Genomic DNA, 19,251 nt, shown 5'->3' on the forward strand with positions numbered 1-19,251 from the left:
TGTGTGTGTGTTTTGGCTTGGGCTTGATATCTAATCTTGAACTAATGAAACAAAACAAGGACTTTTATCGCATTTTCAGTACCATTCAACTTTTATTCTGGAACAGCTAATGAAAACATCATACTTATAACCCTTAAAGTAGTATTATTACATAGTTAAAAGACAAGACTCAGGAGGAGTCTAACAGATCTGATTTTTAATCCTGGTTCTGCCACTTATTAGCTGAGTAACACTAGGCAAGTTACTTACCAGGTAATAGTATCTCTTAAAGAGTGTTGTAAATATAAATGAGATAAAGTATGTAGAACTTGGCACAATAATTGGCATATGGTGAGTATTAGCTGCACTTATCATTCTGTAACTTCAAAGAGGGTTCTGAGAAGCAATGTGGTATCATAGAAAAATTATAATCATAAAAACTAATTTCAAAACCTAGAACTCAATAGATTGTCTTTAAAATGGGGTTGACTTCTACATCACCAAGTTGTTGGGAGGAATAAATGGGATTATATCTATAAAAGTGCTTGGTAAACTGTAAAAGTGCCACACAAGTCCAGATATTACTTTCATATTTCTGAAATGTTTTTAGTTTTCAAGGGTAGATGTTATAAGTAGAATGTTAAAGTATTTGTTGTAATCAAAGCCACACTGAGATACCACCTCACACTGGTCAGAGTGGCTAAAATGAACAAATCAGGAAACTACACATGCTGGCAAGGATGTGGAGAAATGGGAACCCTCTTGCACTGTTGGTGGGAATGCAAACTGGTGCAGCCACTCTGGAAAACAGTGTGGAGGTTCCTCAAAAAATTAAAAATAGAACTACCCTATGACCCAGCAATAGCACTGCTAGAAATTTACTCAAGGGATACAGGAGTGCTGATGCATAAGGGCACATGTCCCCTATGTTTATAGCAGTGCTTTCAACAATAGCCAAATTATGGAAAGAGCCTAAATGTCCATCAATTGATGAATGTATAAAGAATATGTGGTTTGGGGTGCCTGGGTGGCTCAGTCGGTTGAGCATCTGACTTTGGCTCAGGTCGTGATCTCGCGGTCTGTGAGTTCGAGCCCCCCGTCGGGCTCTGTGCTGACAGCTCAGAGCCTGGAGCCTGCTTCGGATTCTGTGTCTCCTTCTCTCTGTGCCCCTCCCCGACTCATGCTCTGTCTCTCTGTCAAAAATAAATAAAAAATTAAAAAAATCTTTTAATAAAAAAAGGAATATGTGGTTTATATATGCAATAGAATACTACTTGGCAGTGAGAAAGAATAAAATCATGCCATTTGCAGCAACGTGGATGGAACTGGAGGGTGTTATGCTGAGTGAAATAAGTCTGTGAGAGAAAGACAGATATCATGTTTTCACTCATATGTAGATCTTGAGAAACTTAACAGAAGACCATGGGGGAAGGGAAGGGGAAAAAAATAGTTACGAACAGAGAGGCAGGGAGGCAAACTATAAGAGACTCTTAAATATAGAGAACAAACTGAGGGTTGATGGGGGTGGGGGAGAGTGGGGAAAGAGGGGAAAGAGGAGGGCACCTGTTGGGATGAGCACTGGGTGTTGTATATAAGCCAATTTGACAATAAATTATATTAAAAAATATTTATTGTAAACTACGACTAGAATTATTTAGAATCACTGTCATCAATTCTGCAGGAATTAGCTAGGATTTTTCCATGATGCTTAATTGATAAGTTCTTCATTTATTTTTCTCCTGTGGATAGATATATTTGTGTATATGCTTGTCATCTAATAAATTGCTGAATAGTTAATGCTACAGAAACTTGAGGAAATATAAGAATTTCTCTTTTTTCTCTCTTCCTTCCAAATTGGGCATTTAGTGAGTCTGACATCACACAAGAATCACCTTTTACATCAGCTGACACTGGGAATTCAAGATCTGCTTTTCCAAGTTATACAGGCACAGGGATCTCCACTGAAGGCAGCTCGGACTTCTCCTGGGGATATGGTGTGAGTTGTTGGTTATTGGTCTGATGGAGTTCTTGGCAGACTATTCTGGGAGTTAGGATTTACCAGTTTTGTCAGTTTATTTCATTCCTTTACTCTCCTTCATGGTTTCTTTACATTTTAATATTTCTCATCAGTTTTTACCCTCTTTCAGTATTTGCTTTGCTTTTATGGATATAATAGTTAATCCTTTTAGGTACTTAGTGTTTGACTTAAACAGTTGCATATTAATATGGATCTGGGCCCTGGATCTACTCCTTTTGCTGTGTGCAGTACACTACTGTGTCTCTCCACCACTAATGTTACCTTGTTGTTTAAATTGTTCTTAGAAGTTGATTATTAAGCTATTATAGACTGGGAAAATGATTATGATATATTGTTAAATGAAAAAAGCAGATTAAAAATAGTATGTATAGTGTGGTTCTAATTTGAGTTTACATATATTTTTGTTTATACATATATTAGAAAAAAGGACTAAAGATATCTACCCAAAATGTTATTCAGTCATTATTTAATGGGTGTTGAGATGAGATTGACTTATTTATTTCTAATCCATAATATCTGGTAGGGAATTCTTACGGCATTGTTCATAATTCTCTTGGCCAATCCTTTACATATATGTTAGAATCTGTTTGTTAAATTGCATGGGTCAACTTGGGGAGGATTGCTATCTTAATGATATTGAGTTCTTCTATTCATGAATTTGATATATAAATCTTTGCATTTTTTAAAGCTTATTTATTTAAGTAATCTGTACACCCAACACAGGGCTTGAACTCACAACCCCCAAATCAAGAGTCTTATACTCTAACGACTGAGCCAGTCAGGCACCCCATAAATCTTTTCATTTAGTATTAATGTTTAAAATATATTTTAATAAATTATTATAATTGTATCCATAAAGTTCCACTTGTTGAATATTTATTTCTAGGTACCTTGTATGGTATAATATAAAAATTACATTAAAAAAATTTTTTTAACATTTATTTATCTTAGAGACAGCACAAGCAGGGGAGAGAAGAGAGAGGGAGACACAGAATCTGAAGCAGGCTCCAGGCTCTGAGCTGTCAGCACAGGGCCTGATGCGGGGCTCGAACCCACAAACTGTGAGATCATGACTTCACCCAAAGTTGGATGCTTAAACGACTGAGCCACCCAGGCGCCCCTAAAAATTACATTTTTAATCTATTTATTGCTGGTGTGTAAAGGTACAGTCCCTGTTTTTTAAGGGAACTGAGTTGTAGGATAATGTTGGCTTCTGGCAAAAATTTATATTCTTTGTCATGTTTTTAAAACTTCTAACATGTTATTATATGTTTTAATAGATTTCTCATTTATTTAATACTAGGTTAAACTTTCACTGGATTTATTATTATTATTTTTAACTGTGATATTCACATAACATAGAATTCACTTTTTTTTTTTTTAATATTTTATTTATTTTTAAGGCAGAGAGAGACAGCATGAGTGGGGATGGTGCAGAGAGAGAGAGGGAGACACAGAATTGGAAGCAGGCTCCAGGCTCTGAGCTGTGAGCACAGAGCCTGATGCGGGGCTTGAACTCACAAACTGTGAAATCATGACCTGAGCCGAAGTCAGACGCTCAACCAACTGAGCCACCCAGGCGCCCCAGAATTCACTTTTTTAAAGTGAACAGTTAAGTGGTTTTAGTATATTCCCAAAGTTGTGCAACCATCACTATGTCTAATTTCGGGACATTTTTATCACCCCCAAAAGAAGTCCCATATGCATTAGCTGTCCCTTTCCAAGCCTCCAGTCCCCCAACCCGCTGTGGACCACCAATCTGCTTTCTGTCTGTATGGATTTGCCTATTCTGACATTTCATATAAATGAATCATACAACATGTGACCTTTTGTGTCTGGCTTATTTCACTTCATATATTTTCAAGATTTATCCATGTTTTAGCATGTGTCAGTACTTCTTTTTTGTTGATGAATATAATTCCAAAAAATTCCAAAATTTTGTTCACCTGTTCATCAGTTGATGGACATTTAGGTTATTTTGTTTTTTTGGCTATTTTGAATAATGCTACTATGAATATTTGTGTGAACGTTTTTCTGTAGACATATGTTTTTGAATATTCTTAGGTATATACCTAGGAGTTGAATTAAAACCATTTTAATTTTTTGAAGAATACATTTATCATTGACATTTATTGTTATGATCATGCTTTTTCAAGGTTTCTAGTTAGGATATAAATAATGTTGATGTTTTCCTTATATTACACAAACATTTCATTGCAGGTATCACATGTATGTCAGAGTAGGTAATTTACTTGATAAATCCCCCTGAATGTAACCAGTTTCCTATTAATTCTACTGCCTCCTAACCTCTGCAAATACCCTTCTTACTTCACAGATGTTTCAACAACCTATACTGGGTCACTACCCCCTGCATCCTTTTACCCATTTGGTGCTCTTTTCACCCTGCTCAGAGTCAGACACCCAGTGTAGTCCTGACTTCTATACAGACACCTTCTTCATCCTGCTTGGACTGTCACCCTGTGTGAGGCTGCCTGCTCCCAACATAGTAGCTTTCTTCTCTCCATTCTGGTTCCAACATTACAAGCTGGCTACTCCCCACATGGACATCCTCTTCATCTTACTTGTGCTCCAACACCCAGAAACAACCTGCTCACCCGCCTGAAAACACCCACTGTGGCACTGTATTTTCAAAAGAAATGCCAGTATATATCCCATCTCACATGATGCTCTTCTTACAAGATATTGATACTCCTCCATTGAGAGATAGGGTATATGTTCTTTCCTCTTGAATCTGAATGGATCATTTGCCTCAGTCATTAGCATGCAGTGAATGTGATGCTGCATGATTTTCTAGGTTAGAAAGTAACACAGCTTCTGCCTGCCTCTTTTTCTCTCTCTCTGGATACTTGACCTTGGATTGCAGCCACCATGTTGTGATGAAGTTCAGACCACATGGAAAAACCCATGTGGAAATGAACTGAAGCCCCCAGCTGAAAGCCAGCATCAACTGTCAGAGATTTGAGTGAATGACCATTCAAATGAATTCAGGTCCAAGCCTTCATGTTTTTCAAGATGTTTTTAAGAGCTTTATCTCAGATGTTGTGGAGAAGAGATAAGCTATTCCTGCTGTGATTAAAAATTCCTGACCTATATAAACCTGGAGAGATAATACATGATTGTTGCTGTTTTAAGTCAGTAAGTTTGGGAGTACTTGTTATACTGCCAAAATAACTAGAAAACCCTATTGCACTGCTCAGGATCAGGAAAATTGCTTAGATGTTCTCTTCACCCCTCTGGGTCTGCTTCCATACAACAGACCATCTTCCTACACAGACGCCCTCATTACTCTGCATGGGTTCCAATTTCATATACCAGGCTGCTCTCCCAGGTTGATGCTTTCCTTATTCTGTTCTGACTTTGAAACTCCATGCTGGGTGTCTCTAAGGCACTGAATAACAGGCAGTATATATTTACAGTCCCTGAGAAAGGAAACTCATAAGGTGAGCCCCTGTTTACCCTGGTTCCTGACTGGGGATAACTTTCTGACTGTGGATTTGTGAGCCAGAGTCCAAACAAGGCATGGTGGTCCTATTGTGCTGAGGAACAGAGATCAGAGTTCATGGAAGATGAAGTAGCTGGAATATGCAGGTCAGGGGGAGATAAAGAGCACCAGAAATTATAAATAAGTGGGTAAATACAAAAGTCTATATTTTTTGGTGATTTCTTCTTTATGCAAGATAGAGTTTATACCTATAGAAGTGAAAGATGAGACAAATACAGTTCCAAGGATGGGTGGTTGTAAATGAAATTATTCTGTTATAAGGCTGTTATATTTGTGAAGTGTCGGGTATCAAGAGAGAAATGGGAAGTGTGAAGAAGAAGGTATGAAGTGGTAAAATACTGACTCTAACTAGACTTCAATATGTTATGAATGCATATTATTAGCTCTAGAGCAGGCATTAAAAATTATAAGAATAAGTTATGCCAATTGGGGAAATAAAATGGAAAACTAAGAAATACTTGATTTGTTGATCAAATAAGTCAGGGGGAAAAAAAAAAAGAAAGGAACAAGAGAGGACCAAAAAACAGAAGGGGCAAATGGAAAAGAAGTAGCAAGATGGTACATTTAACCCAGTTTTGTCAACAATTAAAACAAATGTAAATGGATTAAACACTCCAATTAAAATACAGAGATTGTCAGAATGGATAAAAAGCAAAACTCAACTGTATACTATATGGAAGAAATGCACTGTAAATATAAAGGCACATTAGGTTGAAATTTAAAGGACAGAGAAGGATATACCATGAACACAGTAGTCTGACATGGTTATAATATGAGACAAACTGAACTTGAAAACACTGAGTTTGCCCTATGAAAGAGGACTATTCCCTAACAATAAAAGAGGCAGTTTGTCTTAGCCCAGGCTGCCATAACAAGACACCACAGACTATGTGGCTTAAGCAACAGATATTTATTTTCTCACAGTTCTGGAGGCTGGAAGTCTAAAAGCAAGGTGCCGTCTGAGTTGGTTTCTGGCGAAGCTTCTCTTTCTAGCATACTGTGTCCTCATATGGCCTTTCTTCTGGGCATGCTCACAGATGGAGAGACCTCTGGCATGTCTTCTTACAAGAACATCAGTCCTGGGGCACCTGGGTGGCTCAGTCAGTTGAGCATCTGACTTTGGCTCAGGTCATGATCTCACAGTTCATGAGTTCGAGCCCCACATTGGGCTCTGTGCTGACAGCTCAGAGCCTGGACCCTGCTTCAGATTTTGTGTCTCCCTGTCTCTCTCTGCCCCTTCCCTGCTCACACTCTGTCTCTCTCTCTCAAAAACAAATAAACATTAAAAAAAATTTTTTAGCGGGGGCCTGGGTGGCTCAGTCAGTTGAGCATCCAACTTTGGCTGAAGTCATGATCTCACTGCTCATGACTTCAAGCCCCGTGTCGGTCTCAGAGCCTGGAGCCTGCTTCAGATTCTGTGTCTCCCTCTCTCTGCCCTTCCTTCACTCATGCTCTCTCTAACATAAAATAATAAAAGACATTAAAAAAAATTTTTAAATACCTATTTTAGAAAAGAATACAGCTTTGAAATGAATAATTGAAGTTTCTAGCTTAAAATGGTAGGAAAGAAGAATGAAAGAAATAATGAAGAGCAAAAATCAGTGAAAAGGAAAACAGATAAATAAAAGAGAAAATGAACAAGTCCAAGAGTTGATCCTTTGAAAAGATTAATAATAAGCCCTCTGGTGATACTAATCAAGAAAAAGCAAGGAAACACAGATTACAAATATCATGAATGAAAGAGTAAACATCACCTGAAACCCTACAGACGTTAAAAGAATAGGAACAGTTTTATGCCAATAAATTCTGCAACTTACATAAAATGGACAAATTCCTCAAAACTGAACACTTGTAAAATTCTTAAAGAAACTGAATCAAACAACTCTCTTAGAGAAAGCTTTACGCCTACATGGTTTCACTACTGAATCTATCATACATTTTTTTGTGGAAGAAATAAAAGTCACACAAGCTTTTTCCAAAAAACAGGAGCATTTTTAATGCACTTTATGAAGCCATCATAATATATTGATGCCCAAACCTGAGAAAAACATACCATAAAAGAAAATTATGAGTTGGGACTTCTAGTATGGCAGAGTGAATACCTTGACAAGTCTTTTTCCCCAAAAGCAACAATAAAAAGTCACAAGTGACCATTTCAGAGCCCTGGAATTGACCAAATTCTCTGTTCATTGAACTTAACAGAGAAGCAGTTATTCATGAAAATCATTAGAACCATGAGTTAAGAACAGTGAGAATGTGTTCTACTTACAAAGAGGCAAGCTGTGACAACTAGCAGCTTCACCACCAGAGGGGTCAGTAGTTTGGAGTGGAACCTGGACACAAACTGATACCCCAAAGGCATCATCAGTAACAGTAGCAAACTCAGTGGCATACAAACAAGGCAAATAGTGGCTCAGATAGTCTGTGGATTTAGTACTGCTTAGGGCAAAAAAGTAAGACTACCCAGAAATTTATCAAGGAAACCCAGGAAATAAGATACTCATAGGCACTGATAAACTCTCCACATATCCATGCAGCATGCAAATGCAGAGGAAATAATGAAAGGGCACAGAAATTAAAAGTCAAGGCAGACAGGGCCGCCTGGGTGGCTCAGTCGGTTAAGCGTCCGACTTCAGCTCAGGTCACGATCTCGCGGTTCGTGAGTTTGAGCCCCGCGTCAGGCTCTGGGCTGATGGCTCAGAGCCTGGAGCCTGCTTCCGATTCTGTGTCTCCCTCTCTCTCTGCCCCTCCCCCATTCATGCTCTGTCTCTCTCTGTCTCAAAAATAAATAAATGTTAAAAAAAAAAAAACTAAAAAAAAAAGTCAAGGCAGACAAAATAAAGACAATACTACTAAAAACAAAAAGAGACATTTCATAATGATAAAAGACCAATTCGAGGCACCTGGCTCAGTCAGTTAAGCATCTGACTCTTGATTTCAGCTCAGGTCATGATCTCATGGTTCATGAGATCTGCCCTCCCCCCTGCTCTTCCCCTGCTTATACTCACTCTGTCTCAAATAAACATTAAAAAAAAAAAAAAAAAAAAAAAAGGCCAGGGGCGCCTGGGTGGCTCAGTTAGTTGAGTGTCTGACTTCGGCTCAGGTCATGATCTCACTGTTTGTGAGTTCAAGCTCCGCATTGGGCTCTGTGCTAACAGCTCAGAACCTGGAGCCTATTTCGGATTCTGTGTATCCCTCTATCTCTACCCCTTCCCACTCATGCTCTGTCTCTCTCAAAAATAAAAACAAACATTAAAAAAAAAATGCTTGTACAAATATATACATATCTAAGTACAAGCCTTAAAGCACCTTAAAGTACATGAAGTAAAATTTGACAGAAGTGAAGGAGAAACAGACAACACAATAATTATACCCAGAGACTTCAATACCCCACTCCCAATACTTGATAGAACAACTAGACAAAGGGGTGCTTGAGTGGCTCAGTCGGTTAAGCGTCCAACTTTGGCTCAGGTCATGATCTCATGGTTCGTGAGTTCAAGCCCCACGTTGGGCTCTGTGCTGACAGCTCAGAGCATGGAGCCTGCTCTGGATTCTGTGTGTCCCTCGCTCTGCCCCTCCCCCACTCATGCTCTGTCTCTCTCTCAAAAATAAACATGAAAAAAAATTAAAAAGAGAACAAGTAGACAGGAAATCAGCAAACATATTGAAGAGTTGAATAACACTATTAACCAACTTGACCTAACATTCCACACAAAGACAGCAGAATATATATTCTTTTGTATCTAAAACAAGGACTAATACAAGGACTGAAACTATACAAGGTTTGTTCTCCAGCCACGCTGGAATTAAGTAGAAATTTGGGATATCCCCAAAGATTTGGAAATTAAACAGTTTTCTTTTAATTAACTGATGGGTCGAAGAAGAAATCTACAAGGGAAATTAGGAAATATTTTGAATTGAATGAAAAGGGAAAAGCAAAATATCAAAATTTGTAGAACATAGCTCAAGTGGTGTTTAGAGGAAAATTAATAGCTTTAAATACTGTAGGGGAAAAAATCAAACTCAGACACAGAGAACAGATTGGTGGTTGCCAGAGGTGGGAGTTGGGGGGTAGGTAAAGTGGGCAAAGGGAGTCAAAAATTTAAAACTTCCAGTTATGTACATGTCATGTACAGCATGGTGACTATAGTTAATAACACTGTGTTGCATATTTGAAAGTTGCTAAGAGAGGAGATCTTAAAAGTTCAAGAAAAAAAGTTCTGTAACTATGTATGGTGACATATATTAACTAGACTTACTGCAATCATTTCACAATATATCATTTCACATATATACATTTCACAATATATCATTTCACAATATAAATGTTGAATCATTACACCTGAAACTAATATAATGCATAATATAATTTTAAAAATAGAAAAAGTCTACAGAAAAAAAAGAGGGTCTCAAATCCATAACACAAGCTTCTACCTTTAGAAACTAAAAGAGTAAATTAAATCAAAAGCAAGCAGAAGGAAAGAAATAATACAGATGAGAGTAGAAATTAATGAAATAGAAAACAAAAACAATAGAGACAAATAAAGTCAAAGGTTGGTTCTTTAAAAAAATTCAACAAAATTGACAAGTCTTCCCAAGAAAAAAGACACAATTAACAAGATTAGAGATGAATGAGGGGGTCATAATTATTGATCCTTCAGAAACTAAAAGGTTAAGGGAATGTAATAAGCAACTTCATGCCAAGAAGTTAGATAATTTAGATATAATTGACAAATTTCTAAAAAGACACAATTGCCAAATGGATTTTTAAAAAATCCACATAGATCTATAATAATTAAAGAAATTAGTAAAATATCTTCCTACAAAGAAAAAAAAACAGGCAAAAATGGCTTCATTGGCAAATTCTACCAAATATTTAGAAGAATAAATAACTATCATAAACTCTTTAGAAAACAGAGGAACACTTCCTAACGCATCCCATGAAGCCATTATTACCCTGCTACCAAAGCCAAAGTTATCATAAAAAAAGAATTTTGTATGCAAAAAATTCTATAGAATCTGCAAAACAAACAAACAAAAACCCTAGTTTTTAGTTCTATTAGAACTAATAGAGTTTAGGGGCACCTGGGTGGTTTAATCAGTTGAGCATCTGACTCTTGATTTCGGCTCAGGTCATGATCCTAGGGCCATGGGATCGAGCCCCACATTAGGCTCCACATTGAGCATGGAGCCTGCTTAAGATCCTCTCTCTCTCTCTCTCTCTCTCTCTCTCTCTCTCTCTTTGCCCCTTTCCCCTGCTGTGCCCTCTCTCTGTTTCTCTAAAATAAACAACAAAAAAAGAACTAATAGAGTTTAACAAGGCCACAAGATATAAGATCAATATAAAAAATCAGTTGTATTTCTATATACACTTAAATATTTAAAGAAGAAAGATACCAATCCTTCAGAAAAGAGAGAACAGTTCCTAATTCATTCTATGAGGCCATTATTACCCTGATACTAAAATCAGACAAAGACATCACAAGAAGAGAAAACTACAAATTAATATCCTTCTTAAAATTAGACACAAGAACTTTAAATTATTAGCAAACCAACTCTAGCACCATAAAGGGATTATTTGCCCTAAGTGGGATTTATTCCAGGAATGCACAGCTTGTTAAACATTAGAAAATTAATACATCATAGTAATGGAATAAAGGATAGAAATGACATTATCTCAGTAGGCACAGAAATAGCATTTGACAAAATCCAACATCCATTCATGATAAAAACTCCCAACAAACTAGAAATGAAAAGGAACTTCATCAAACTGACAAAGGGCATCTAAAAAAAACTTAACAGCTGACATTGTATGTTTTGGGAAAAGACTGAATATTTTCCTCTTAAGATTAGGAACAAGGTAAGGACATCCATACACCACTTTTTAACTTAATTTTTATTTTAATTTCAGTATAGTTAACATACAGTGTTATATTAGTTTCAGGTGTAAATATAGTGATTCAACAATTCTGTACATTATTCAGTGCTCATCATAAGTGCACTCTTTTTATTTATTTATTTTTGATGTTTATTTTTGAGAGAGAGAGAGTGTGTGAGTGCAAGTGGGGGAAGGGCAGAGAGAGAGGGAGACACAGAATCTGAAGCAGATTTCAGGCTCGGAGATGTCAGCACAGAGCCCAGCGTGGGGCTTGAACTCACAGACTGCGAGATCATGACCGGAGCTGAAGTCGGACACTCAACCAACTGAGCCACCCAGGTGCCGCAACATAAGTGTACTCTTAATCTCCTTCACCTATTTCATCCACCTTCCTGCCCACCTCCCCTCTGGAAACCATCAGTTTGTTTAAGAGTCTGTTTCTTGGTTTGTCTCTTTTTTTCCTTGTTCATTTGTTTAAATTCCACATATGAGTGAAATCATGGTATTTGTCTTTCTCTGACTTATTTCACTTAGCATTATACTCTCTAGATCCATCCATATTCTTGAAAATGGCAAGATTTCATTCTCTTTTATGGCTGAGTAATATTTCATTGTGTATGTGTTGGATATATATATATGTGTGTATATATATATATATATATATGTACATGTATATGTATATGTATATGTATATGTACACACACAGACATCTTTATCCATTCATCTATCAGTGGCCACACGGATTGCTTTGATGTCTTGGCTATTGTAATTAATGCTGCAGTAAACATAAGGGTGCATATTATCTTTTTGAATTAGTGTTTTCATATTCTTTGGGTACTGCTGAGTTCCACTTACCACTTTTAACCAGCATTGTCTGGAGGTTTATCAGTGCAGTAAGACAATATAAAGAAATGAAAGGCATCCATATTGGAAAGGACTAAATAAAACTATCTCCATTCGCAGATGACATGTAGAAAATCCTAGAGTTCACACTCCCTCTGGCCCCCCCTCCCAAGTCTGCTAGAACAAAGAAATGAGTTCAGAAAGGTCACAGTATATGAGGTCAGTTTATAAAAATCAATTATAAATGTGGTATATTTCCATAATAGAATATTATCCAGCCATAGAAAGGAAAGAAGTACTAATACATGCTACACTGTGGATGAACCTTAAAAACAGGCTCAGTGAAAGAAGCCAGACACAAAAGGCTACATATTATATGATTCCACTTATATGAAAGGTCCAGAAGATCAAATCCAGAGACAGAGAAAGTAGGTTAGTTATGGCCATGGACTGGGTGGAGAGAGAAATGGAGAGTGATTGCTAATGGAGGCAGGATTTGTTTTTGGGATAATGAAATGTTCTAAGATAAGGTTGCACAACTGTGGATATACCACAGACCATTGGAAGTATACCCCAAACTACTGACTTGCACACTTTGAAAGGCTGAATTTAATTGTAATATGAATTGTATCTAAATTTAAAAATCTGTATTTCTACACACTTGCACATGGACAATCTGAAAATGAAGGTAAAAAATAAATTCAATTCACATTAGAGCAAAAAGGATAAACTTAACAAAAGAAACACAAAACTTGTACACTGAAAATTGCAAAATGTTGCTGAGAAAATGACACATACATACATACATAAAATTCAGGTACATGGATTGGAACACTGAATATTAAGACCACATTCTCTCCAAATTGATGTATATGATGTATACATACAATGCGTTCCCTATCAAAATCCCTATGAGTTTTTGTAGAAACTGATTAAACTGGTACTAAGACTGACATGGAATTGTAAAGGAGTCAGATTAGTCTAAACAATTTTGAAACAGAAGAAGAAAGTTAGAGGACTTACACTGTCATATTTCAAAACTTAAAATGGTGCTATGATCAAGTAGTGTGGTACTGACATAAGGATAGGCATAATGATCAGTGGGACAGAACTGATAATCCAGAAATAAACCCTTACATGTAGAGTCCATTGATTTTTGACAAAGGTGCCACAGCAATTTAATAGGAAAAGAGTATTTTTCCCTATAAATGTTGCTGAGACAATTGGCTATCCATATGCAAAAAAGATGAAGTTAAACTCAATTCACATCATATAGAATTTTTACTCAAAATTAATTATAAATTTAAATGTAAGAGCAAAAACTGTCAATTTTTTAGGAAAAAATGTGAGAAAACCTGCAAGATAATACGCAGATATGACATACCAGAAGCATAAACCTAAAAAAATGGACACATTTGATTCCATTAAACTTAAAAATCTTTTGAACTTCCAAATATACCATCAAGAAAATGAAAGGACAAGTCACAGACAGGGAGAAAATATTTGCACCACTACATATATCTGACAAAGGACTTGTATCCAAAACTTAAAATTCCATATTAAGAAGACAAACCAGTTTTTAAAAATGGGCAAAAGACTTGAACACTCCATGAAAGAAGATATATGTCCAAGTAGCATATAGAAAGATGTTTAATACTAATCATCAGAGAAATTCCAATTTAAACTGTCATGATACACCATGTCACACTCACTAAAACTGCTAAAACTAAAACTAAATACCTAGTTTTAGCCAGGATGTGGAGCAAAATTTAATGCTCACACATTTTTGGTGGCAGTGCTAAATTGTATGTGTATATGTATATGTATGTGCATATATATGTATGTGTGTGTATGTTGTGTGTATACATACACACATACACTCTGCAAAATAGCTTAACATTAAACGTTATACTCCTTTTAAGATCCAGCAATTCTACTGCAATGTATTTATCTGAAAGAAATAAAAATATATGTCCAGAAAAAGACATACATAAATGTTCATATCAGATTTACTCATAATAAATAATGCAAATGTTCCTCAAAAGGAGAATGGATAAATTGCAGCATATTCTTACAATGAAATTCTTCTCAGCGATATAATGTAATGAACACTAACACATACAACAACATAGATGAACCTCAAAAAAATTCTGCTGAGTGACGGAAGCTAAACGCAGAAAAGTACACCCTGCATGATCCTATTTATACAAAGTTCTAGGGGCACCAGGGTGGCTCAGTTGATTAAGCATCTGACTCTTGGTTTCAGCTCAGGTCATGATCTCACGGTATGTGAGTTGAAGCCCTGTGTTGGGCTCTGTGCTGCCAGTGCAGAGCCTGCTTGGAATTCTCTCTCCCTCCCTCTCTCTCTCTGCCCCTCCCCCACTCACACTGTCTCTGTCTCTCTCAAAATAAATAAATAAACTTTAATTTAAAAAAACCTAGTTTTGGGGCACCTGGGTGGCGCAGTCGGTTAAGCGTCGGACTTCAGCTCAGGTCACGATCTCGCGGTCCGGGAGTTCGAGCCCCGCGTCAGGCTCTGGGCTGATGGCTCAGAGCCTGGAGCCTGTTTCCGATTCTGTGTCTCCCTCTCTCTCTGCCCCTCCCCCGTTCTGTCCCAAAAATAAATAAACGTTGAAAAAAAAAATTTAAATAAAAAAACCTAGTTTGTAGTGATAGAAATCAGATCAGTGGTGTCCTGGCATGGGGAACGGGAGACTCCCAACTGTAAAGTGGAATGAGGGTATATTGTGACAGAGTGACAGAAATGTTATAAATCTGGAAGGGAATGGTGGTTAGTATGATTAATACATTTCTCAGATCTCCTTGTGCTGTATATACTTGAAATGTTATTATACATACTCTTCAATAAGCTTATTAAGCTTATTAAATACTCAAAGAATTAAGTGATAAGATAGCATCCATTAAAATTATTGGGTTTTAAATCAAGGCAGGTACAGATTTTAAGAACAGACAGATATGAAGATCCAGTTTAAAATCTTGGAAATGAATAGCACTTGAAATATGTCAATAGATACGGTAAACTGCATACAGAGTGAAACAGAACTGTAGTGAACAGAATGATAGAGCTAAGAAAATCACCCCAAATTAGAGAGATAAATTTAGGCATTGAAAATTTGAAGAGTAGTTAGGAACACGAAAGCTGGATTAAGATACTACAGTATATGTCTAATGGAAGTTTTAGAAAGGGAATGGAAAGAGGTAGTATTGAAAGTAATAATTACTAAATTTTTTTAAGAATTGAAGAAAGATAACAGTCTGCATGTTGAAAAGTATATCAACTGAGGGACAAAACAAAAACAAAAAACCTCTTCAGAGAAACTGCTGATAATCAAAGATAAAAAGAGAAACATTAAAAACTATTAGGAAAGACATTCCACACATTATGGAGTAAAAATCAGACTTACAACAGATGGCTCACAATTAACAAATGCTAGATGATAATGATATTATATCTTTAAAGTACTACGGAAAACAAGAGATATATTCAGTGTATGTCAAGTATATATACATGAACGATATATCTCTTCTAGATGAGAGATAAGAAGATATACAAATATATGAAATAAATATATGAAGGCAAAATTGGGGTGTCTGGGTGGCTCAGTCAGTTAAGCATCCAACTTCGGCTCAGGTTATGATCCCACCGTTCATGAGTTCTAGCCCCACATCGGGCTCTTTGCTGACTGCTTCGAGCCTGGAGCCTGCTTCGGATTCTGTGTCTCCCCCTCTCTCAGCCCCTCTCCTGCTCGCACTCTGCCTCTCTCTCTCTCTCAAAAATAAATAAACATTAAAAAAAAATTTTAAATAGTGAAGGCAAAATAAAGACATTTTAAACATCTATAGAATAAGAGTTTCCCATCCATATATACACACTGAGGGAACCATTAAAGAATAGATTATACCAAGAAGAAAAAGCCAGAAGAAAGGAATGCAATACATGAAGCAACAGAAAGCAAAGTAATTGGCAAAGCATACTGGCAAAATGAAACAAATGATAGCATTTTATGTGTTAAAAATAACACAATACTAAAATTCAAAATAAAAACATGAAAAATACTTAGAGGGAAGTTAAATCATATCAAAGTCCTTTTTAGAAAAATGTGTTTTACATAATTGGATTGTCATTCATTGTCAAAGTGATGAAAGATGCTTGAAGCCCCTTTGTCCCTTTCTGTTCCAGTTAATACTCTAACCCTATCAACTGGAGTAGGGACAGTTTACACTAGAAAGATGGCTTACTGGGCCCTGTCTAGATAGGTGGCATCAAACTTAAAATTGCAACTCACACTAAGACACGTAGTTGACATTATGACTCATGGTGTGTACATAAAACAGAAGACAAAGTTCTATAAAGTAATAACCTGTATATGAGTGATACTATGATATTTTACATTCTATCTACTTTATTCTATTTTAGTTTTTTGAGTATTATTTAATAACATTTTATATTGATTTCATGATCCACATGATCCTAAAGCTTGAGAAAGCACTGGTAAGAATGTTTTCTGAGAAGTCCTAAGTGTTTACCTTTCCTACTTTAAAGATATCTGATACTAAGTCTGAAATTAGGTCAAAATAAAAAGTTAAACAAAAAAAGATATGGTACAGATTCATTACTTAGTATAAGTAATGATATCTTCTCAGTTAACGATATCTTATTTGATGAATGTTCACTATTATTACTAGTATCATCCTTTCTATCACCCAGAATAGAGGCTTAGATTCATCTTCATTAACCATCTCTCTCATCAAATCCATCATCAAATTCCGTGGATTCTATCCTCACACAACATGTCTCATGTCTTTGTTCCCCTATTTAAAAAAAAATTTTTTTTAAATGTTTATTTATTTTGGAGAGAGAGAGGGAGCTCACGCACAAGTGGGGGAGGGGCAGAGAGAGAGGGAAACACAGAAACCAAAGCAGGTTCCAGGCTCCGAGCTGTCAGCACAGAGCCCGATGCGGGGCTCGAACCCACGAACTGTGAGATCATGACCTGAGCCTAAGTCTGGCGCTTAACTGACTGAGCCACCCAGGCGTCCCTTTGTTCCCCCATTTTTGAAAATGGACACATAACTTATTAGTTTTAGCTATATAGTGTAATGATTTGATATATGTATATATGGCAAAATGATCAAAGTTCTTGCTTTGTTTCAGTGGAGGCCAGAAATGCTAAAAACAAACTAACTTTCTAACTTTGTTAGAAAAATAAAGGAGTATGGGGCAGAGTTAAGATGGAAGAGGTGCTGGGGCGCCTGGGTGGCTCAGTTGGTTGAGCAACCGACTTCGGCTCAGGTTGTGATCTCGAGGTTCATGGGTTTGAGCCCTGCGTCAGGCTCTGTGCTGACAGCTCAGAGCCTGGAGCCTGATTCGGATTTTGTGTTCCCTCTCTCTCTGCCCCTCCCCCACTCATGCTCTCTCTCTGTCTCAGAAATAAATAAACATTAAAAAAAAAAGTTTTTCAAAGATGGAAGAGGTGTAGGGGGACTGGGATTTTCCCTGTCCCTCAAACACAGCTGTATTGAGGTCAGATCACTTGGAACACCTAGGAAATCAATCTGTGGAGTGGCAAAAGGGTCCCTACGGTTGGAGGGAGACAGCTTGGCAGGATTGAGTTACATGTATGTGATTAGGGGGAGATAAAATGGCAAAGGCATGGAGGGGAGGGAACCCTTTCAGTGCAGAGACAAAAAGAGACAGTCTTCAAAAAGTATCAAGTTAGCACATGAGAAAAACCTCTCCAGACCATGGACTGGAGAACGAGATATGGGGAGATTGCCAGTTTGTATTTTGCAAACAGTCTTAGGAGCTGAAATGTGAAGGTTTCAAATGTGCATGACTTTCTCCAGAGCAAAGCCATGGTGCACGCTACTGGGGAGAAGGCAGTCGGGCCCCAGCACTGTAGCAATCTCAGGGGTGCACTGGGAGAGAACAGTCCCCTTCCTGGAGTACTTTGGGAAGAGGGTTTATTGCCTCCCCAAAGACAAAAGACCCTGCAGGTGCCAGCCAGAGGCCTTTAATCTGCAGGGTGGAGTGGCACTACTCCAGAACAGGTTCCACAGGATGCGGGGTCCTTTAAGACATTGGGTTTTGAATCTAGCTGAGCAGCTAGAAGCCTTGAGAGAACTGTGGAGCAGGGCAAGCTGACTACCTGTGCTATTGGGTGAGGGCTGCCTGACAGAAAACCCTGTTCAGGGAGGGAAAGGAGGAGAGATTGGGTGTTGCCATTTTTTCTCCCCAACAGCAACATGGCAGGACTTCAGAGAGCAGCACAGCTGCCCCCATTGGAGGTGGGACCCATTTACCCAAACTGCTCCCCTCTGTGCTTGGCAACTGCTTATCTACTGGAGCAAGGCTGACTCTGAGCCAATGCAGGCGGCCTCTCCTCTAGACCAGTACAGCCACCAGTCCCAGGCACCAACAGATGACTGTTTTTTTAATTCTTTTCCTCCCCTCCTCACCCCTCCTTTCCTTTCCTTTCCTTTCCTTTCCTTTCCTTTCCTTTCCTTTCCTTTCCTTTCCTTTCCTTTCCTTTCCTCTTCCTACCCTCTTCTTTTGGAATCAGGCTCATAGTTTCTGATTTGTTTTTGGTCATTTATATATATATACATATATTTGTTCAATTAGGCATTTTTATTCTATTCATTTACACCGTTTCTATTTCTCTTCTTTATTTTCCTTTCTCTTTCTCTGAATTTAGCCTGATAGTTTTTTGATTCCCTGTTTGGTCTTCATTTCTCCCCTTTCATTTTTTTTTCTTTTTATGGGATCAGGTTTCCTCCCCACTCCTTTCCCTTTTTTCCAGGGTTACTTCAACAAACAAATCAAAGCACACCTTGGCTGAAGGTCCAAACACTCCACCACTAAAAGTAAGGAGGAGCTTTGCAGAGGACTGACCAGTGGGATAGAGCAGCCAAAACGCAACAGAGTGCATATAATGTATACCAAAAACAATTCCTAAAGTGCCAACC

The 19,251-nt window shown here is 37.5% G+C and overlaps 1 protein-coding gene across 9 annotated transcripts in view; it reads left to right on the top strand.

The window, feature by feature from the left end:
• FAM149B1 (family with sequence similarity 149 member B1) overlaps positions 1-19,251 on the top strand; it is an 87,440-nt gene that overhangs the window by 6,525 nt on the left and 61,664 nt on the right. For 8 of the 9 annotated variants that reach the window (XM_045040146.1, XM_019813266.3, XM_019813269.3 and 5 more), the window contains exon 3: positions 1,846-1,975. In XM_045040146.1, the coding sequence (XP_044896081.1) occupies positions 1,846-1,975 (130 nt within the window). The remainder of the gene's footprint in view (positions 1-1,845; positions 1,976-19,251) is intronic. The other variant, XM_045040148.1, reaches the window with a different exon arrangement.

The sequence above is a fragment of the Felis catus genome, chromosome D2 (assembly GCF_018350175.1).
Source record: "Felis catus isolate Fca126 chromosome D2, F.catus_Fca126_mat1.0, whole genome shotgun sequence".
In the NCBI taxonomy this organism is placed as follows: Eukaryota; Metazoa; Chordata; class Mammalia; order Carnivora; family Felidae; genus Felis; species Felis catus.